Here is a 24,416-nt window from a genome sequence, read left to right as displayed (position 1 = left end):
TAATAACTTATACATATATGATCTTTCCGTTTTTGTCAACAACAAAAAATTTGGTTCAAAATCCTAATGATCTAATCCATTATACTAGAAAAAATTAATGATTTACTTAAATAATTAAATGTTTTTTATTGCTGATACAATGAAATTATTTTTGTGTACATATCAAGACGTACATAAAAAATTTCAATTTTTGTGTGTAAATTACAAATGAAACAACAATTAGATTAAAATAATAAATAAATAAATAAATAAACAAATATATGATTAGTGTAATAAATATAACGTGGATGGAGACGATATTATAAACAATCAAAAATATGTTTTATTTTTTTTTTAACGAGTCCTTGCATCTGAAAGAGGAAAATAAATGCTTTTTTATTTTAACAAATTGTCGTCAATATTATGAGAACAATATAATGTATAAAATATAACACAATAATTATGTTAAAACGTATACAAAAAAATTAATAATTAAAATATTTATAAAGGTATTATAGATAGGTATATTGAGCGTCTTTCAATTTATTAAGATATTGGCAATTAATAATAAGATGGTTGACATTTGGGATTCAAATAATTAAGTAAATGAAGTCTAAAGAAATTAAATATATCTTACATTGAGTAACCTGTCGATCTCCTTCAATTCAACTATAGTTTAGGCACTCGAATTTCATTAATTTATTTAATTGCCAATAGGTAACACATTTAGGTTTATTATAAGGAAGAATTTATAAGTTGGTCACAATAAATGATAGAAAAGGTTAGCCCGAGCTTTTGTGTGTTCTCATCGAGTTAATAATTAGTGACATTAGGGGTGACATTGGGTTATTAATACTGTTCAAAATAAAATTTGATAAACTTATGTTTTAGATAGACATTAAGTTGTGAGCCAACTGTTAAAAGTTCGATAGTAAATTTTTATTCTTCCTCTTCTTCCTCTTCCTCTGCTTCATCCTCGACAACTTCTTCAGCAGTTGGTGCTGCAGGTTCTTCGTCAGGTTGTGTGGCTTCAGGTGTTTCTGGTTCTTCTACAACTGGTTCAGGTTCATCAGCTGGAGCTGATTCTTCATTAGGAATGTCTGCTTGTTCATCTGCAGATTCAGCACCGGCACCAATATTATCCTCAGCTTCAGCTTGATCTGCTTCCGCTTCTTCTTGTTCTTTTTTAGCTAATTCTGCTTCTTGTCTGGCAAGTTCAGCTAATTCTTCTGCTTGTCTTTGTAAGGATGCTTCTTCAGCTTGTTGGGCAATTTCATCTAAACGTTGTAATTCAGCTTGCCGCCTTTCTTCTTCTAATTTAGCTTCTTCAGCCTTACGTTCAGCTTCTAATCGTTCTTCTTCTGCTTTACGTTCAGCTTCTAATCGTTCTTCTTCAGCTTTACGCTCGGCTTCTTGACGTTCTTCTTCGGCTTTACGTTCTGCTTCTAATCGTTCTTCTTCTGCTTTACGTTCTGCCTCTAAGCGTTCTTCTTCAGCTAAACGTTCGGCTTCAGCTTGCTCGGCAGCTAATTTTTCTTCGGCTTCTTTTCGAGCTTTCTCAATACGTTGAGCCTCTCTTTCAGCCTAAATATTTCTGTATTAAATAACTTCTAGATTTTAACCTATGCCGTACAGATGGAAACACTCACCTCTTCTTCAAGAAGTCGTTGCTTCTCTAACTCAGCTTGCCGTTGTAATTCAGCTCGGCGGGCTTCCTCTTCTTTCTTTGCTTGCTCCTTCTGACGAGCGCGTTCCTCGGCTAATGCACTATTATAACAAAATAATAATGTTAATTTTGAGTATATTAAATAGTTAAGAATTATTTTACCGTTCTTCAGCTGCTTTTTCAGCTTCTTGAGCTCTTCTTTTCTCTCGTAATTTAGCAGCAGAATCATCACCTTCCAATGTTGCTGCCTTTTGTGCAGCTTTTAATTCTTCCACTTCACGTTTTTCATCTGCTGGGTCAGGTAATGGTTTGACTGCAGAGAAAACTCTAGATGGCCGCACAGATGAAAGACCAATAACTAAGTAAAATAAAAAATATCGTTATTTTAAATAATTTTCTAAAATTTGTTATGTTTTTCAAAATATGAATATTTTATAAAGCATTTGCATTTGCATATGGAGAGTTTTTTATAAACCAAAGTAATCGTATAAGCTTTTGCATCGAATATGAGAACTATTAATGTAATACCTAGATATTCTTACTCCATCCACAAACTTTACTCCGTCCGGAAAGATGCTGGTTATGCTCAAATCAATTACGACATCATATATATTTAATTAGCTTCTGATTACAACAACCTCTGTCGATACTATTCGGGCCATAATTATATGCTTTGATCAGATAGTGTATAATTGTTTTATTTTATAGTTTATTGCAAAATTTATACCAAATATATTCGTACGTTTCAACATCATAGTTTGAATAATTAAATAATCTATTAAAACTGAAATAAGTAACCCTGAAAAGCTGAAAAAACTGAAAGATGTCATTAACTTCTTCGATGTGGTCTTTGTATTGTGCATTTTTCTTGGTCAATTCGATGTCGACTTTGTTTTATTTCTGTAGAAGCTGCTGCATTTTTTAATATATTTAACAAATGCTACAATATTGATGTTTTTTTTTTCTTCTAAAGTAGCAGAAGTATTAGGAATGTAATTAGTTTTTCTTTTAGAGTTAGGTCTATTAAAAAATAGGTATATGGTTCTAGTAATGCAATATTGAAACGTTAACACAATGATTTCATTGCTGCGTTAAGCTAAGGCAAACAATTGCAATAATTTACGTTGTCCAATCACATACTTCATGGAGCGTCCACTTCGATAGGCTCAAACTAAACATACACATTTAAAATTTACTCACAATAAAAAAAAATGAATATAGAGAAATGATTTTTTAAAAATATTAAAGTATATACTGGAACAACTAAGATTAACTGCTCATATGCGAAATTCGCAATTTTCTGTCAAAAATAATTACATCTGATGGACGCTACTTTTCTTTAATTTGCTTCAATTATGCAGAGTTGAATTGTACTGATTTGCTGATGTTTGCGGAAGCTTATCACAAAAATGAGGAATAAACTTTATTGAGAATTGATTATCGTTGTGTAAAGCCTATATATGATGTTAGGAATGTGATTACTAACTTTTTTGTCTGGCATTTGTTCTGTGGCATCATATAGCATAAGTTATATTTTTAAATAGTTTTTTGCCATGTGTTCAACAATATCGCTTCAAAATAAATGGTAGTAAACTAATAATTTCAAAAAGTTACGGTTCAAAAAGATAGTCCGAAGGGTATTACATTTAACTCGAAATGACCAATTCATTGAATAGTTTAGTTATCGTTTTTCATTTTGAATAAATTCTTGTTAACAGAGATCCGTAAGGTATAAATATGTCAAAAGGTCGGAATCCAAGGATAGTCAATGAATCTTTATAAAAACTGTTCGAATATATTGCTTAAAGCTTACTTAAACTTAACTGCTAGAACTTTTTGAGCATGTTGCCAGTACCTAAATTAAGTAAATTGAAAAGCGGCAATCATTAATTTTAGTTCCCGTGGTAGGTAAATTCATCAGTTTTTGTACTGAATATTACATAAAAAGAAAGGTACGAAAAACTTTATTTTTATGATAACTCCGTCAATTTTCATTCAAATGGCTTGAAACTTTTCCAATTTTAATGGTTTTTCATAGTACTTTAAAAAGTGTACCATCTACTTTCTTCAAAAAACTTCAAATTTGTCAGTTATTTGACGTTAAACACTCCGAATTTCAATCGCCAACAACTCGAAAAGTTTTGACTTTTCGAAATATACTCAAATGATTTTTTTTTTGCTTAGAATTCATCAATTCCCGTTATCATTTTTAACATAAACTTTTCCACCCCCAAGAAGGGATCTCCTCCACCCCTGGGCAAGATCGCACAAATTTTTGTTTTTAACTTTTTAGGTAAGCTTTAAACAATATGCAGTCGAACAGTTTTTATAAAGATTCATTACCTATCCTTGGATTCCGAGGTAAAAATCTAACGGCTCTCCACATGTCTCTTTATTCTAAATTAAAATTAATAAAACCATTTATGACTGTTTCAAGCTGTTTTCGATTTAATCAGCATAATTACAGTACCTGAACCGAATAGAAATTAGAAATATTCATGTGATTTTGGATTTAATTAATAGTTTCAAATTTCTCAGAAAAAAGTACAATTTTTTTTTTCAAAATAAATTTAATGCGTAGTTTTCCTCGTCTATAACGTATAAAAATAATTGTAATAAATTTTACAATAAACTATTTTTGTGTGTAGAGTGTAAAGTGTAAACAAAGTGTAAATATGATTTTCCTATTAAGTTTTTTGAAAAAAAATATTTGTTGATGCTTATAAAAAAGTCCTCCACATGACTTGTATACATAAAATTTTTCATTAAGGGGTGTTATTTGTAACAAAAAACAAAAATAAAACATTACATGCTTTAAGAAAATTTCTAATATCATCAATCGATCTTAGCCAATTAACAACAAAAATATACTAGAAACGGATACAAAAAAAAAAAAAAAAAAAAAAAAAAAAAATCGGAAAAAATTAAAAAAATATTACGGAAAATTAATCTAATATTACGGAAAACTATTTGCCACATTTATACAAAAATATTTCCAAAAATAAATTCACTTTATTTTGTAAATTGTAAATATTTACAGAAAATAATTAATAACAGTTTAATTCGATGTTTATTCGTTCGTTTTTTTAAAAAATGCAAAAAAATAATCTAGCAAAAAAGGTGGACATTAAAACGTGTGAATAAATGTTTATTCCGTGTAAGAAAAACGCAGGTATTATTAAATGTTAAAGAAAAATTTTTGTTTGATTAATTCGTATTATAAAGGAAAATTAATAAATAATTTTTTCTAATCTAAAATAATTTAAATAAATAATTTGTGATCGGGAAATAAATAAGAGAATAGGGTGAGTGGGGGGCAGTGTTAATGAGAAAAATATGGGTTAAGTGAGAAGAGATTACAGAAAAAAATTGAGAGGTTGTTATTCAGAGGCTGTTATTGCAGCAGGTTGAGCTGGAAGCTCGGATTCATCATCAATTTTCTTTTCAGCGGCTGGAATAAAATCAAACTAGTTAATAAAAACCAACAAGTTTTGTTATATAAAAAACTGTGGTTCTTTATATTTTAATTGAAACAAAAATTTATTCAATTCTTAACATTTTTATGAGCATGCATAAATCTTGATAAATTTTCTATGCGTATATTTTTAGCCAAACACCTAGGATTCTTAATTTTTTTAACATAAAAAAAACTCTCTCAATTTTCGAATTTAAAAAACAAATACATTTCAAGTAATCTTTCCTAAAAAAAAACCAACGGTTGCCGTAGATTTTTAAATTTTAGGTCTGGATTTAGGGCAAGGAGAGTTGTTTAGAGGAGGTAATCGACCACATGCACGTCTTAAAATCGGGTAAAATCGGAATAATATTATGTTTTTATATGTCTGTCCCTAGAATCTTTAAAGTTTAATAAAAAAAATACATTTGAATTAAATATACACTGAAATGAAAAAAACAAGTCCAGTATTTGACATAGACAATAGTTTAACAGTAGGATCCCATTAAAAATCTAGGCCGACTCAAATCTTGCCAATAGTGGGTCCCAACTGTTAAACTCGCTATGCAAACTACAGGACTTGTTTTATTTTTACCAGTTTCTATTTAACGAAGTTGGGTTTTATTTTTTTTTATTTTACACTTTTTAGATACATTGACTATTAAAAACATTACCACTTCTTTGCGTCGCGCAGTCGGGTAAAAATGTATAAACAAGAATTGCGATAACAATTTTTTTCATTATTTCACAGACAGTGGATTAAAACCACTGTCTCACAAACACAGACCCTAATCCAATATGTAGAGATTTTAAGCTCTCGAGTTTTCTGAGATTTCAGGTTCGTATTTTTGAAAGAAAGTTTCGTAAAAAAGTTGATTCATTTGATGCTTTTTTATTAGTGAAGGCATTCAAGGTGAAATGTAGATCACCTTCATTTAAAAAAATTGAAATTTACATTCATTCAAGCAGACTTGTTTTCTTTAGCCAAAAACATAAAGTTTTATTTGAATAATTTTTCCTTAGACTTCAAATTTTTAGGTTTTTGACATGAGAAAACTAAAATAATTGGTAACTATTTTAACGAGGTTTTTCAAGTTTAAGAAAAAATACAAGGGACAAAAAATGTAAGCAATTGTTTTATTAAGACTGTCAAAATTTTGCATTAGGTCGGTAAAAAGCCAGAAATAAAAAAAAAGTATAGAAAAATTTAAGTCTAATATAAAAATTTTTCAAGCAAAAGTATCAAATTTTTTGCTGAAAGAAAACGAATCTGCTATATAGGTTTCATAAAAAAAAATTAAGTTGTCTTTCTTTTCAGGTCGAACGTCTTAACTTCTTTAAAAATAAAACAAAAATATTACCCTGAAGATAAAATTGCCTAATTCATTTAAAATGAAATGTTCTGTATATACATTTTACAATTTGTAAACCATATCGTTAGCCATTTTTATTATAAGAAGTAAGAAGAGTTCTTACGGACGTTTTTATGTATAAAACGTGAACCTTTGAATATGTACTAACATGAACCTCCCGGTCAGACTCATTTCTATAGTATAGTTGTACATATACAATACCAATCATACATAGTAACATATACATAACACACAGTAAACATTCTCTCTTTGTTTTATACATAAGAATGTCCATAAAAACTGTTCTTAATATATTTTATATGGCTAAGGAGATAGTTTACAATCGGTATAGCAATGTTGGATGAGTCAATGCATGTGTATCAAATACAATTAGAGTAGATAATTATTTACTTTATAAGTGAATTTTAGACTCAGGATAAAATAAGGAGAAATAAATGTTAGTTTCCTTTGTTGCTGAGCCAAATATACACACGGAAAATTAAATAAAGGGTATCTCAATAAGTTCCAAAATCTATAACTCTCTTGACTTTTTGTAATTATAGAACGCAATTATTTTTAAATACATTTTCCAAGTCTATTTTGAGTAATGTAGTAATTATTTTAGCGGTCCTTTCCTAGCGTTTGTACCGGACATAATTTCGATTCTTATTGAAGTACTCTTTATTAATATTGGACAAAAAAATTTGTTTTTTAGACATTAAACATTGAAGACAAAATTTTTTAACTATACAGACATTAAAAAACTGTATTATTCAAAATTATGGGAGAAAATATCAAAATTCTTACCTTTGATTGGTTTTTCAATTCCACCAACATTGGCAGCTTGTCTATTTTTTAAATAGTAACTCAATAAATTAATATCGTTACGAATTACGTGGTCAGTTAAGTCGCTCATGTGTGAACGTTTTGAGTACGCCTTATCACCTGCGAAACGAATGCAGGCTAAGTGGCCAGGTCCTAATGAACAATTTTAAAATATTTTTTCATCGAAAAAGTTACATTATTTTGAAGTAAATGATGAATAATGTAGAAGCTATAAATATGCATCGATGAAAAATACGAAACTTCTATGTTTAATTTTAATCTTATAATAGACTCCACATTGCTTTTGCTTTTAATTCATTTCAACTAGAAAATTTTTAACTATTTTAAATTTTTGAGTTAATTGAGATTAAACTGATTAGTTAACTTTTTGCTTGCCAGAAATTAAAAGCTCTTGTGGTGTGTATTATCGATTTATAATCAAAGTTTAATAAACACACCGAAAAATGTGATAAAAATTATAGAATTTGAATGAGTAAAAATTGTTGTCCATCAGGTGAGATTTGATGAAAGTTTTGATGATATACAGGGAGGCCATTTTATTCTATACACCTAAATATCCCATTTTGTAGCTAACCAATCACAAAATAACTTAAACAAAAGTTTCAGAGTTTGATGGGGGGCAAAATGTTCTAACATCAGATTGGTCCTAGTTTTTCGGGTTTCTATAATAGCTAATTTAGATCCTAAACGGTAAGAGATAGAATAATACTTAAATTAGAAAGTTGATCCACTTAAAAAAAACCAACAATTTTTGTTAGAAACGGTAGCTTTCGGAGGAAATACGACCTAGACAAAAGTTCCATGACTTTAACCTACAATTATCGATAAACTTTTAGCGTATTTTTTCGATCTAATGAAATAATGACCTATTTTGAAGTTGCATTTTCTCCGAAAGCTAACGTTTTTCGAAAAAATGTTTTAAACAAAAATTGTTAGTTTTTTTTATAAAGGATAAACTTTCTAATTTAAAGTTTTATTCCACCTCTTACCATTTAGGATCTAAATTTGCTATTAAAGAAATCCGAAGAATTAGGTCCAATCTGATGTCAGAACATTTTGCCATCAAACTCTACAATTTTTGTTTGAATTATTTTTTGGTTGGTTAACTACTAAACGAGTTATAAGCGTTTATATATTAAAATGACCCACCCTGTATATGTCAGGGTTCTTTTTAGATTTGCAAATTTCATGTAATAGCAATCTTATATTGACACCAGCCCTCGACAAAAGTACCTATATTTTTGTAAATTTACGATAGTTTTATCAAAATAATTATTCAATGTCCACTTGGAAAGTTAAGAATATCTACTTTTAAGTTTCAAGTATGAACATTTAACATTTGCACACATAAATAATATATAGAAATGATCGAAGGTTTATTAAACTTTGAAGTACTTAAAATTATTCATATATAAGATGGTCTCAAAAAAATAAATCTAATAAACTTAATTCCAAATTTGCATTATTTTTGGATCTATACGTTTTATTTTTCTGGACTATTCCTATATTGACTGTTGATTTAACAGACTAAAATGAAAACTGAATAGCACTAACCTAATGATTAATGACTTAATTAAGAAGAATATTTTTGAGAACATTTTACCTAAAAATCTTTTGGCAGGTTCACTGTAGTAGGAAATATTTAAAATATTGTCAGCGACTCTCCTGACTGGTGTAACTAAACTTTGAATGTATGATTCAGGTGAAATTCTAATAGGTGATGTATATCTAGAAAATTATTAATGAGTTTCAGTTAGTATAGGACTTAAAATTTTGCTTAGAATCAGTTAGGTAAAGTTAATGGCAATTCAAGTTTATTTATGAACTTGACAATTGATTATGAACTAATACTTTGCCAAGACGTAAAATTTGTTATTTAATGAGCAGAGATTAATTAAGATTGTTGATCCTTTAATTGGAAATGTTTTTTTAATCTTAGTAGATATTTTCTATCATTTTGGTTTAAAAAACCCCCCTTCAATTTCCTTATAATGTTTTTGGTGTTTATTTACATATTAACAAGTACAGAAGTTTCCAAAATTGTAAAGATGGATGAATAACTTTTCAGATTATAAAAATATTGATATATGATCTGTGTAATAGTTTTTGAATTTATTACAGGGCGTATGCCGATGACCTAACATGTGAACTTGATGGTCAACCATTTTTAAAAAAAGAAATCAATATTTGTGAAATTGAATATGAAAAATTAAATTCTGAAAGAAACAAATGAAAACAAACAATTGACTGAGATAATTGTCGTAATACTCTGTATAGAAAAAGTTTAATGGTATTGCTTGAATTAAAAAAAAAAATTATAACTAGTTTAAAAAACCAACATAATTACGGCGGCCTTTGGGAAATTCGAAAATTTTCGAAAGTATTTTCTAGATTTTTTGTTTGTTTCTCGAGAATATTTCAAAAGATCATTAGTTGAAGCTACCTGCAAATTTTCAACTCCCTATCTTTTATAGTTTTGGGAGAAATGGACACCAAAGTTTTGTCCTAATTTGCGCCCTTACGGGTAAACAGTGATGTTTACAAAAAAATGTTTCAATCAAAAGTTGTTTATTTTTTTATAAGGAAACATTTTTTACATTTAAGCTTTTGTTCTATCTCTAACGGTTTGCAAGATGGGTCCAACCTGACCTATGTTGCTCATTTACGAACTCAGACTTACTTTTCACGCCTGAGCACGCTATAAAAATTTCAGCTTGATATGACTTTTCGTTTTTGAGCTATCGTTTCGACGGACAGATGGACGGGGGGAGTTTGTTCGTATCATCAATATTTCTAAGCGTTGCAAACTTGGGACTAAAATTAGTATGCCTTGATATATATTTTATGTATACAGGATATAAAAATGAATTTGATTTGTAAATTCAAGGTCATTATGTGCGCTTCGATATCTTTTTATTTATATTTCGATTGTATTTTAATATCCTGGTGAATCCATCTGTATCCACACTTTTGAGACACTTTGTATATTAAAATGAAAATGGATATATTTTTTTCAAGTTTGAACTTAAATTCAATGATTTATGAGGGTAAGTTGCGCTTTATAAAAGTTTCTATCTTTATATATTATTAGAAAAAAAAAACAACAAAAAAGCTTATCGAAAATCCTTACCTAGAAGAATATGGAAGAACACGTACAGTAACTTTTGGTACAGGTGAATGAATTCGTTGAAGAATTGCATTAGATTGGGCTCTGATTGCACGTTTTTCATCATCAAACGTCTGCGTTAAATGTTTCTGCATTAATTCATATATAATTGATTAATTATATAGAATACATCATTATTTGATTGATATTTTAAATAAAATACTAATCTTTATTATAAATTTAGTGTTTTTCAATAACTAATAAATATATGAGAATGATTGCAGATGTTAATGCTCTTTTCTAAAGTGAAATATATGCTATTTTGTTATTGAAGAAAAGTTTAATTTGCTTAAGCCGCAAGCAATGCAATTATTTATATTTTTCAGAAATTTTATTGATATAACGAAATATTTGGTTAAAATCAAATTATGATGTATTCTCTTTTTTAAAACTATTTTTAAATACATACGCAATTTGTGGCTGAAATATGGGCTATCAAAATTATTTTTAATATTATAAATAATTTTATACTTTGTGTATTTAATACAATAAAACAGCTTACTGCATGGATTTAAATCCACGCTTATAAAATGAATTCAAATTAACTGTAGGAATTTAAAAAGTTGTATAACTTATAAATATCACAAAAAACCTTTACAAAAAATATTGATCTGAAGAAAATGTAATTAAAAAACAAAAGATCCTTTGTCATTGGCTTTATTTCGTCTCTGGATAGTTTGCATAGTTATTTTTTGTTGTAATAGCCAATCTTAATTACCATCAATTAAAGTTCTTTAAAGTGAGCTACCAGCTTGGTCAGATCACAGATCGATATGATTAATAGTTCGGAAAGTAATTTTTCCTTCATTCTTACTTCCGCACTTAAGCACGGTTAAATAGAACTTTAACACTGTAGTAAATTCCATTTGTATATCGTATTTTACTCAATTTTAGAAAATATTGATCAAATTTGAGGCTATTAAAATTAACAATTTTATTTTCAAAAACAGTAATCTTTATGCACGTATGAAAACTTTTCTTTCATTTTTACAATGGTATCATTCTTTCAGGCTAATGATTAATTATTGGTACAGATGTGATAAATAAATGGTGGAAACGCAATTAAATTGTGGAACGTGTTAATTCATATTATCCTGTATTCATTTATTTGCGCTCCCACCATATTTTTTAAAATTAAAATTCAAACCATTCATTTAACTTTGTTATTTTTTTACATGTCCTTGATTTTTTGTGTATGAATCATGTTCAGAATACTTCACCTCATAGGGTTAAAATATTATACCGACAATTCCTAAACATGCAACGCCACACTAATCAATTTTGAAGATTCTGAAACTTTTTTAGTAATTTTGCAAACTATCAGAATGATGCAAACTATCCATTGAAAAGTAGAAGATAAAGACTAAAAATAAAGTTTAAAAAAATTAATAATCAAATTTGGATCTATAAATATAATAATAATTCGCGGACAAAAAGTTATTAACCAAAATTTCGTAAATGTAAGATGAATGAACGATTTTCGATGGTTTTACATAGAAGAGAGTCGCCATATTATACAATGCGATTGAGATGAATGTAATATTCGTTCAAATTAGCATTTTCTTGATGAGCTATTATTTTACTCTAGTTACAGAAAAATATATTTATACATGCGCAAATTATGCTTCATTTTATTATGACGTCTAATTTTGATATTACGATTTAATTCACATAGCTAAATTAGCGAAACGAATAAAGATGGATGATTTTTTGAATTTCCTACTAAAAGTCTAGTTTTTCTTTTTTACTCACCGTTGTCAATGAATCTAAATAATCATCATAGTAGCGATATGTATATGTTGGCCAATATTTATATTGAACGGTTTCAAGACGTTCTGATTCGCTTAGATAAGGATAGCTTGTTCGATATGTTAGATAAGGTGTATAAGAAGAATATAATCGGTAACCCCCATATGGTAGGTAATATCTTGGGTAAGTATATATGACTGGTACCTGAATTAATTATACATATGTAATTTGTTTATTTTGTTTTGTTTGTTTTTTTTTTTTTTGAATATTCATTTTATTATTTATTCCCCATAAATATTTTTTGCAATAATGAATATAGTGGTGGATTTACTACTTTCAGCCCTAAATTATATCACCGTTATTTGTCGACTATCATATAGGCAGTGATGTAACTTATCATAGATACTCTAATACTTTCCCCACTGAATAACACTATTTGCTTTAGTAAAACTTTGTAAAAATAAAACTTGGGTCGATAAATACAAGAAGTATGGGTGTTCTTCAGCATACAATGTTGTTGATAGAGATTATTGTGTGGCGTAACAATTTCTACCTTTACGAAAATTCTCGTAAGTGAAGCGTATTCTTTCACAGAGTAAGGGAAAATTTTTGATTGTTCTGACAAGTATAAAATTGATGGATAGCTTTTTTGCTCGGTACTCTATATAACGAGTTGTCGGTTGTCCGACAGACTTTTAAATTAAGATTTTGATGCAATAACATCATCGTCAAAACAGTTGTTTTATTATTGAGAAAAATTTTTTGCATCTGATCAAGTAGATAATTTTTAACAACCGAACCAAAAAAAAGGGGTGTTATAAGTTTGATCCGCTGCACCTAAACGAATGAACCGATTTGGATTTTTTATTTTATGTTTGAAAGGTTATTTAATGGGGAGTGTTCTTAGCTATGTTTCAAGTGTGAGTTTAGGGTTCCCTCCCCGGAAAAACAAAATTATATGCGATGATCCTCAAAATCGGGTCAGTTTGGAAAAGGCTCTAAGGAAAAAGTTAATTTATTGGAGAGTTTTCTTAGATACGTTTAGAGTGCGGGTTTAGGGTTCCGTACTCGGAAAATTTATCGGAGTTTTTTAAAATTTTGTAAATTTCACTTTTTATCCAATTTATTTGATTAAATAAAAATTAGATTTCTGTCTAAATATATTTTAAAATTATAGAAACAAAATAACAATCGTTAAAAAGTAATTAATTCATTTGTCGAATAATTTTTTTGTCTAATTTTTTCCAGTTTAAAATTTTGATTCTTTGGGAACAAAAAATAACAAAAATTTTTAATCGAATTTCAATGCACTACTTATCACAAGTATCTAAGAGTGATATTGATGTGAACAACGGTTGTTCGGAAACGATGTAGGTTCTTATTAAAAACGCTACATAGAGTACTCCTTAACTGAAAAGCCTAATAAGTAGTACATTTTTATGAAATTCCCAGGATTTTATAAAAAATCACTTGTCGTATCGAATATCGAGAAAAAAATAGATTTTTCAATTCCGTCATCCGATGAGCTTTCTGTTGGAATACCGAAAAGGATATCAACAGTAAAGTATGCTTAAGGGGAGAAAGACCATTTTTTAGGGTCAAAAGTTACTAAATTTTGTGGTTGTAATATGAATGATCGATTTTAGGTTAAATCATACGATGCGATTGGTATGAATATAATATTCGAAATTATTAGCACTTTTTGGATGATTTTACCTTAGTTACACATACTACATGCGCAAAATATACCTAATTCTGATATTACGGTTTAATTCACACAGCTAAATCAGCTAAACGAAGAGAAATGGATGATTTTTTGAACTTCATCACAAGAAATCTGATATATATTTTTTTTACTCACCGTAATCAATGAATCTACATAGGCCCCAAGGTAATCATAAGCTGGCCAATAATATCTATATTGAACGGTTTCAAGACGTTCTAATTCTCTAAGATAAGGAGTGGGTCTAAGTCGATATATTTCGGAAGGTGTATAATAAGTATATAATCTATGACCCCCATATGGTAAGTAATATCTTGGATAAGTATTTATGACTCGTACCTGAATCAATTATACATAATTTTTGTACATTTTTCCTTTATGTTATTCATCTCATTATTTATTTTCGATTAATATTTTCGAATAAAAAGTTCAGTGGTGAATTTACTACTTTAACATTCCTAATTCCTTGCTACCATTATTTAATATCTATTCATATAGACAGTAATGTAACATATCATGAATTATACTATTTTCCTTACTGCTTATTATTTCCCTATTCTCATAAATCGGAAATTAAAATATTTGAATTTGACTATATAGGCTACTATAGCAGCTATTTTTTCTATTCTAACACACTATCCCACAAGGTAAATTACATAAGCCGTAAATATTATTAATTTTTAACACAGCATTTACACACGTTATTATTAAATTTTCTAATAAAAATTCGTAGAATAATATAACTCGAGGAAATACCACACAAAATAAAAGTAATTAATACCGGACAGTAAGTCAACATATCTGACAAGCCACATACTATGACGTCACGCCGATTTTAAAATTTTAATTTCCGTTTTAGAAATTTGAATTTCTCTCAATGAATTTGTACTTTTATTAATTAATTTTAAGTAATTAAAAAGATATTAATTACTAAAATAATAGTTTAGTTGAAATGTCCAGCCAATAAAGTTACGTAAAAGCTATACTATTGAACCAAATTTAAATTTCATGAATATTCCCTATTCTATGAATTTCAGAGAATTAAAAATGAATATTGTTTTGTTTAAAGCATTTAATACTATAAAATGTAAACAAAACAACAATAGACGTCGCAAGTTGGCGAATTTCGTTAAACCTCGGACGCGGCGCACGGGAACAGTCTAATTGTCCAAAACTTTTACTATTAAACCGTTATTTCACGTGTTATTCATTTTTACTCGTATCTCACATACAGTGTGCTCTATAATTGACTGTAGACCTAAAGACTTTCTAAATAAGCATACCAAAACAAAAGGATAAGCTCTTTATCAAATTTCGATCTGATCCCTATAATTTGGGAGATATTGCTATGGGAACAATAAAAAATTTAAATTTAAAGCATTGTTTTTCAGCTTTGAAAATGACCTTTTTGGAGTTTTTCTAAGCGTTAAACTGTCAATAATATGAAAATGGTGAAATTTACGAAAAAATCAAAAGGAACTGTTACTGTGAGAAATTATCCAAATAACCAAAAACTTAACGTAGCTTTACTTGGTTCAAAACTGGTTCATTTAAAAGAATTTGGGGGTAATATTCTATCTCGATATTTTACATCACTGCTATATGAGTTTGGTGTATTATACCACCAATGAAAATCTGATATCTATAAATTTTTTCGATTCGCAGTAAACTCACCTCTGATAAATTTTGTATTAGAAAGATATCCATGGAAATTAAAAACTGTCTTAAGGTCATATTTTAATCTACATGGAATCAAAATATTTTCTACAAAAATATTGAGGGATAAATTTAAAAAAAATAATAAAATTAATTTACACTTACCGTAGCGGACGATGAGCTCAAATAGTCGTTTAAGTAGCTATATGTGGATGATGGACGATACTTATGTTCAATACGATCGAGTTCTTTATAGTATATGGATGGTCTGACACGTATTATTTGAGTTGGTGTATAATATGTAAGACGTTTATGACCAACATATGGTATTAAGTTTCTTGGGGATGTGTTCACAACGTAGACCTATATTACGAAATAATTGCATGAAAAATTGTTCAAAATTTTATTTGAATGAATTACGAAATATTTTAAGGTGTACGAGCGCCAAGGAAATTTTAGACTTAGGGTTGAAATTATTTGTTCCTTATTTTCAACTTTGATGATGAACTTCATGAACGTAGACGAAAAATAAGTATAAAACTTTTCGATATCCGCCTTGGTTTTCGAAATATTGAAAACTAAATAATTAAATAAAATTTTCAATTTTCGGTATTTTGAAAATTAATCCAGATATCGAAAAATTTTATTCTTACTTTTCGTCTTATATTGTCAAGTTATAAAATTTTCAATTTTGACGGGGAATTTTAAAAGAATTTTTTTTAAAATTTGTGTCCCCACTACTGTGCTCATGCATCTTTAATTAGTCAGACACAACGGTTTTCAATAATTTATTAAGGTTTTATCTTTAACTGAAATAGTTTTTTTTTATTTCCACCGACTGGTTTTGAATTTTTTCCAAATAACTGTAACCAGACATGATTTATTTATCGGACGGAAATTACATTAATTTGGTAACTATTTTTCAAATCTTGGTGACGTCCTTGGTGGTTGTAATATTATTAGCTCTTGGACCATTTATTTTCTCCTTTTTGCTTAGTTACTTTTTTACTTACGTTTCTAACGTTTTACCTAAACTAATACAAGTGCGGATCCAGAATATTTTTGGAAGATACTAGATTAATTTTGCATATTACAATGGGCAGTTTTTGAGTAGTTAATCATTTTATATTTTTCATACTCTTATATTTTAGTTTGAGAACTATTAGTCCAAACGTCGAAAAAAAAACAACAACAACAAATCGAAGACAACAAAAACATAAAGGTGCACCTTTTTGAAAAAATCGTAAAAATCATAAAATTTTTTATTTTGGAAATTGATGAAACTTGATTTATATGATAATTATGAATCAAATTTTAAAATCTGATTCATTTAGCGATTGAGTAAATAATTTTTGAGGTATTATTCAAAAAAATTTCGTCGATATCTCGAAGAAAACTTATTTAGTTGTCGAATGTCCTGAATTTTTATTTTTTTGATCTTAATTACCCTAAATAAACCATAGACATGGAAATGTGTTTGTCTTATTTTGTGTTTGAAAGACAAGTTTTCGAATTACTGTCTTAAGAAATTGTTCCGAGACACACGTCTCATATATGATTTCTGTAGATATTACAGATATTACAGAAATTACTTGTCCAATCATTAAAGATACTTTTCGCAATAAATTGTAGCAATTACTCCTCTCTACATCCGGGCTTGATAAATATTAAAACTAGTAAAAATATTTATGAACACCAATACAAAGAATTTCAAGATCACGAAATTTGCAATTAAATTTAAACAAATACAAAAATATATTTATCTTTAAATTAAAAAAAAAAAATTATTTTGAATATTTAACGTCTAAAATAACATTTTAAATTGAAAATTAAAATAAATAATTACATAAAATAATTTAAATATTCCTAGAACCAAATAATATCTGTTTATTTTTTATTTAGATTAATGTAAAAGAAAAAAAAAACTAAAATTAGATACGAGATAAAATTATTTCATACGTTAAAAAATACCTTTATTTTTAAATGGTCCGAGGGTGTAAAGTTTAAAATAAACCGGGACTAAAAATATATTTAACGCTGAATAATAATGTTTTAAATGTATTTAATGGTAAATACATGTAATGTTTAAAATTTTTTGTTTAGAATATGTAATGAAATATACTTAAAATAAACAACGATATTGTGTTAATGTAGTTGCCAAAAATACAGAATAAAGTGAATATACAGCTATAAAATGACTGAGCCCTATTGATTTTCATGAAAATCGAACGCTTAAATTGATATTTATTGGGGGATTTGCAGATATAACATGTTTGTTGGTGTTGGCTTAGGGAAGATGTAAATATAATAAATAATGTGTATATTATTTTTTATTTTAATCAGTAAAAATTAAAATTACTTTGAATTTCTTATAATCTCGCAAAAAAGTGTTCATAAGTATTAATTTATGATTTCATCTACCATGAAAATTACTAAGGCCTTAAAATGATCGTTTAAAAATCGATTGAATCAAGCCACGTTACAAATCAACGACATATAATCAAGAAATTATACTTTTCAAAACTGATATATCCACTTAGGCTCTAATGGATGTAGAAATTTAGATATTAAAGTTAAAAGTTAGAAAGACACTCATTATTCAGTTAAAAAGCTAAATTCTTAAAATGTAATGGAAAATTTCATATGTTGTTTCTTTCAATTTTTTATTATTAACATGCATTTATTTACTAGTCTTTATAATTTCTGAACAAACAAACTTATTTTCTAGCACTAAGAAAAATAGTTATTTGGTGAAATAAGAGCTAAAAATGACAAAGTAATTTTTGTATCTATAATTTAAATTTATTACAAAAAAGTTTCGAATGCTACTAGTATTATATGTATCTACCTTTAAAAAAATATTCAGCGATCAAAAGTTAGAGAGAAGAAGTTGGACTTAATCTAAATCAACTCAAATCAAATTTTGTCCGACTACTTAAGGATGTATGAGCACTGATATCTGAAGTAATTTTAAAAATATCGAAAATTGAAAATTTTGTTTAATTATTTAGCTTTTGATATTTCGAAAACAAGGCAGATATCGAAAAATTTTATTATTATTTCTACATTCATAAAGTTAAAACAAAATTCATCATCAAAATTGAAAATAAGGTACAAATAATTTCAACCACAAGTCTAAACTTATTAAGTTTTTCTATTAGTGTCATTAAGGCGCTAACAGTTGTTTTTGTATTGATTGTGTCGATTCGGAAGAAAATCCATTTTAAAAGTACAATAAAAAACAATTTTTGATTTTTTCGTAACAATCTTTTCTTTATGGCAAAATTATAAATTATGAAAATTACCACTAGGTAATGAAGAATAGATTAATGTTTTTTATTATACATTTAAAAATCTATTTAAGAAATCAATGGGCATTAATGAAATAAATTACTTTGTATAAGGACAAAACTTCTGCAAAAAATTGTTTTGTATATTGAGAAAATGTTTAATCATTATGCAATGATAACGAACAAACGATGATTATTATGGACGAAGTAAAATTTGTTTTTCAAACAAGGTCTTACCTTTCCAGCTCCAGACAAATATTTCGTAATTTGTGTTGGAACGGTCTGAAATAAAGAAAATTATTTAACAATTTTTTTTTTCATGTCTTTAAAATTTCTATTAATTTTATTTTCCTTCTATTCTGCTAAAACCATCAATTTATTTTTTTTAGAAACTATTTTAGTCTTTCAAGGTTTTGTAAAATGAAACAATATGAACTTTATATTAAAAGCTTTTTATTATATGAAATAAATACACTTTTGAAATCGTTTTGTAATATAAGGTAAAATTTCTAGAAAAATAGTTCCAATATTTCTTTTTTTTTATATAAACTTATGGAGCGATATAATTTTTAATAAAAATTTATTTATTTTTCTTTTCATAAAAATTTGTATCGCTTGTTGAATTTGTGTTATGTTTCAGTCAATAAATAAATAAATAAAGTTATGTTAGAAAAGCAATTCACTCAATATCAGCGAATTTTAGTTTAAAAAAAATTTATATTATTTAAACATGGTATGAAAAGTGACGATATCTTGTGCCTCCAGGAAGGTTTCCACTAGCTGTTGAACTGTAGCTTGCATGGTATCCACCTGGACCATCACCTGAACGTCTTGAACTTTCAGATGTTGTTGTATAATTGTATCCACCAGGTCCTCCAGATGTACGATTTACACGTTCAGTAGTTGAGTAGCTACGGTTATTACGTGATGGGCTGTAGGGGTCGTTTGCGCGAGATGAAGATTCAGTATTCGATGTGTAGGAATAAGAATAGTTTTCTTCAGCCCGGCGTGGTGCATATGGTGAGTCTACTACTGAGTAGTGACGGGGGGTCTAAGAAAAAAATAAAATTAAAATTAATCATAATATTTAAAATATTTCTTTAAATAAAAAGCGAAATTTTTTTAAAGATTTGATGTGAATGATCACACAAAAATCGTGGGTTATCAGATACAGACGCAACTCGTTTCAAAAAATAAAACTTAGGCTCATAAGAGAGAGACAGGCATATATTAATTTATTGTTTATGCATATAATAATACGTTTTTGTCTCTCTCCTGAAAACTTATGTTATCTGAGAAACGATTTTGAAACTTATGTTATCGATGCTCAATTTTGTAGTCATGCTAAACTTTACGAAGAATTATAATATTGACATGCATCATTGTCAAAAAAAAAAAATATTTCAAAAGAAATTTAATCCCAGTTTTTTGTGGATTTTACAAAAAGTAAATAAAATAAAAAAATTATTCTGCAGCGGTATTTTAATTACATGGAAAGAGACAATAAATTTAAGCGTTTAAATAAAAAACAAAGAAATATATGTTAAATGGATTTTACCAATCCAAATGGTATTGCATTTCGAGCTCGCCATTTACATATGCTCATCCCATATAATGATTTAACAGGGGTAGGAACGAAAGGTACTTCTTTTAAAATTACTTGATACTTGTCTGTGAGATCAGCTGGATATTGCTTTAAATTCGTTTTAAGAAAAATTAAAAAAAATGTTTATTTTTAAGTTTTTGACCATCAATTATATTTTCTAAAAAATGTCAGTAAGCTAAAATTATTATTATTATTTTTTGAAATTTCATGCAAAAATTTGAATTTTTATGAAGATGAGTCATGCAACTAATAACTTAATTTCTTTAAAATTGACATTAAAAACTTGTAGCTAAATATATTTTTAGTATAAAGGTATGTGTGTGATTTAAAAATAGCTAAGAAAAAAATTTGTGCAAAAGATTTAAAAAAATTTATGAAACAGTGTAGACACTCTAAAAACAACAAACGTTTAAAAATAAGCATTAATTTTAATCAGCACATTGATAACGAAAAAAAAATTACTCACTTCGAAAATAGGTATTTCTTAGGTACAATCTTCGTATTTAAAAATTCACCTCGCGTTTATAATTTTCACATTTATAATTACAGGATTTTTTTTTAATTTACAAATCTGTGAAAATATTTTTTGGGCATCTCTTACGTTTTAATTAAAAAAAATATGTTCTTTATTCCAAAATTTTTTTTTATTTTTTAAAATTTTAGTATTTTTTGTGTACAAATCGTAAACTATTTATAAAAAGCATTTATAGCAAAAATTTAGCAACTATTTTCATTAAGATTAGTGTAATCTATTTAGCAAAAAAGCATAGGTCAATACTGAGCGTTTCAACTAAAATAAAGTATCAAATTTATCGTAAATTAAGCATTTTGTGTTAGATAATAATAATTTAAAGTTTTATCATTTAGAGAGCTTTTTCTAAATTTGATACTAAATTTCATTTCTAAAACTACATTAGAAAATAATAAGTTTTATTCGATTGGATATTCCTTTCGTAACACGGCCATAACTTTGTTACGTGTTGCCTCTCTTGGTGAAACGTATGGTTTTGGGGGATGTACAAGAACCTTCGCTTTGATTTGTGGTCTTATTGTTAATACTTTTCGTTCTGGTGCTGGTTCTTTCTTTTTACCAAATGCAGTTACTGGATCTGGTATCAAGCTTGGACGAGGTACAAATGGTACTTTTTCCCATGGTACTTCACGTCTCTGGAAGGATCCAGAATTGTTTTGTTTGTAATAGTATTTAATGTGTGTGAAATTTTGAAAATTTTATTAAGAAAATGTGTGACCGGCCACAGAGAAAGGAACTCGAGTGCCAATATTATAGGTTTAACAAAAAACATACAGTTTTCTGTTTTTTTTTTTTTTTTTTTTTTTTTGTTAGTACCTAATTTGTGTAATGAGAAAGCAAGATTTTCATATTAATTTTGAAAAATTTAACATAGCCGAATCTTTGCATGAGAAACAAATGAAAAATGTAAACCATTGAAAGCGTTCACAAATAAAAACGGGCAACAAATGAAAATTTGTATTGAATTTAAAAAAGTATGATAAGTACAATCGAAGATAAAGATATATAATGTTAATTTGACGATTTTATACTTGGCAGAATTGTTGCACGGAAAAATTGTGCGGAAATAAAGAACCTAACATGCATTGATAAAGAAAAATGAATTTTCTTGTTTTCAATCGTAATTATTTTGTAAAATGTTTATATCAATGGTCAATATACAATCAATCTACCTAACCAATCTTATTTAAAATATCATAGCTAATCAATTTATTAGTTATTACCTATACTAGCTACAGAAAAAAACTACCATAAGTTTTGAGCGACTATCAAATAATTTGCTAGTCCGTTTTTAAAAAGTGGGGAAGTTTTTGCTACTAACTATACTGAAATAGTAATTGCTTCAAAACACTTTTATAAATTGAAAATTTTATTAAAAAATCGGACAAAAAAAATGAATAATAGATTAATTGGTTATTTATATTCTTAAGTAATTAAAACATTCGTCAAATTAAAGTTTTGTAAACTTTATTATCTGATTGTACACTTAAAGAATGCATATTATTGTAAGGCACCTACGAAAACAGAAATATAACTTTTTGCCCCTTGATTTTCAAAAAGACATATCTTAATATTCTTCTTTGGAATATTTTGAAAATTATTTTAGTTATATTAATAACTCAATATTGACCCTGGGAATTAAAGCTTACTTTCCCTGTAGTTGGTCACATATTTAATAAAATTCTCATGTTTTAATTGTTTAAATTTAAGTATCTCGTTTCGATCGAAATTCTCTTTTTTTTTATTTAATTGATTTTATATAATAGGTATTTGATTTTTAAAACAAAGAATTTTTATTTATTATTTTCGGCTTTATTATTAAATTTAGAAGTTTTTTTTTTTCGAAAAGAGATACCTAATAAAATAAAGCGAAAAATTTGTTGATTGTTCAAAAAGAAAAAATTAATAAATTAATTAAAAATATTTGACTTCTTGGCTATAAAAATTTATTGTAATTTTTAATTATCTTTAAGTTTTTAATTATGGAATTTGAAATATTATGAGTAAGCAAAATGTTCATTTTGCAAAATTCTTCATACGCGAGTATTAATATAGAAAATATATTTATAGATATACAAAATATTTTTGAATAAAATAAGTTTTGCACAAGCTACCAATTAACTAAACATATACATAAGACTGACTACACAAAAAAATTTGTTTTAATAGATATCTACTGCGCAGCTTAATATTTCAGTTATTTTTACGCTCCAAATTTAGACATTGAAATTAAGTATGAAAGTGCTTTGCCTGCATGTGTTCTGTTGCTACCTTTACAAATTCTATGGCCACTTTCCATATTTTCACAGATTTGCAGAACAATTATGTGAGTGAAATAGTTATACATTAGTTATTTTTCACTATTTTAAAATTAGTTTTCCTATCCGAATATTTCCGAATCGATAAAAAAATCGTCTATTTTCATATTGATAAATTCGTAACAATCACATCCACAAAAAATTGTATTTCTTATGTAAAAAAAAAAATCATCCCATGTAAAAATTTGTATTGTATAGGAAAGCAAAAGTCTATTTTATCACAATCAACAAGCAAATAATTTTAAGCATACTGACAAATAAAAAAAAAAATAAATTGATGGTTTTTATTTACTTAGTCGAAGGTTTTTTTTTTTTGGAAATTTAAAATCTTGTCAGTTTGATAGATTAATATTTAAACATATAAAAATTGGACATTAAATGAATGTTAAAATATTAAACTAGAAAAAATTTTCTTTTATATTAACAAACATTTGGATTTTATAATTTTGGGAGGGAAAAATAAACATAAAATAAATAAAAAATAATAATGCTTACAGATACAGAATATGAAGAAACAGATGGGGTCACACGGGTACTGTATGGCCGGCGGATCGTATAGAAATCGGATTCGTAAACCATTTTGGATATTTAAAAAATTCACTCGCGCTTCTTTCTATTTGTCAAAACAACCAACACTCGTATATCACTACTTAAGTTGTTATTCGCGCGACGTCTGTTCGTGCAATGCCAGTGGTAACGTCGTGACGCCTAGATATGTACGTTACGATTGTCGACGTATTATTATCGTAGTCACTTGTGTAAATAATATTTATTTTATACTCGAAAACTCACTCATAAATAGGTCGTATTCACATTCTATGTAAGAGCTATGTAATAATTTAGTCATAGTTTAAATATAATAATTATTTCTATACTTTTTTCAATTGTATTGTGGGCGGCCATTCGTTTGTATACAATTTTTTTTTTCGATAGATATTTTCAAGTTTAACACGACGTATTACAAAAAAATTATTATGGAATCTTGTGAAATTTTTATTTTTTTTCCTTGTGTAATTATTTTATCAACATTGGTTTCGCAATAATATTTTTGTAAAATATGAATGTTTATTTTTAATTTG

The 24,416-nt window shown here is 27.4% G+C and overlaps 1 protein-coding gene across 9 annotated transcripts; it reads right to left on the bottom strand.

Moving 5' to 3' along the window:
* Positions 1-456: 456 nt before the first annotated feature.
* Positions 457-24,102, bottom strand: LOC123293704 (protein anoxia up-regulated). Of its 9 annotated transcripts, none has more exons than XM_044874599.1 (10): positions 23,833-24,102; positions 19,119-19,163; positions 15,757-15,954; positions 14,074-14,274; positions 10,428-10,552; positions 8,901-9,025; positions 7,259-7,429; positions 1,808-2,003; positions 1,629-1,746; positions 457-1,563 (listed from the first exon to the last, which is right to left on the bottom strand). In XM_044874599.1, the coding sequence occupies exons 1-10, from the start codon at positions 23,914-23,916 to the stop codon at positions 919-921; spliced, it is 1,908 nt and encodes a 635-aa protein (XP_044730534.1). In that variant the 5' UTR covers positions 23,917-24,102; the 3' UTR covers positions 457-918. The 9 variants fall into 9 exon arrangements, with proteins under 9 accessions (XP_044730534.1, XP_044730533.1, XP_044730536.1 ...); XM_044874598.1 differs by lacking the exon at positions 14,074-14,274 and adding an exon at positions 12,216-12,416 and having other exon boundaries at positions 23,833-24,101; XM_044874601.1 differs by lacking the exon at positions 14,074-14,274 and adding an exon at positions 12,216-12,416 and having other exon boundaries at positions 7,259-7,396; positions 23,833-24,101.
* Between the last annotated feature and the right edge of the window lie 314 nt (positions 24,103-24,416).

This window comes from Chrysoperla carnea, chromosome 2 (genome assembly GCF_905475395.1).
Source record: "Chrysoperla carnea chromosome 2, inChrCarn1.1, whole genome shotgun sequence".
NCBI lineage: Eukaryota > Metazoa > Arthropoda > Insecta > Neuroptera > Chrysopidae > Chrysoperla > Chrysoperla carnea.
Note: the sequence above shows the minus strand (reverse complement) of the source record. Positions and strands in the feature narration are given on the sequence as shown.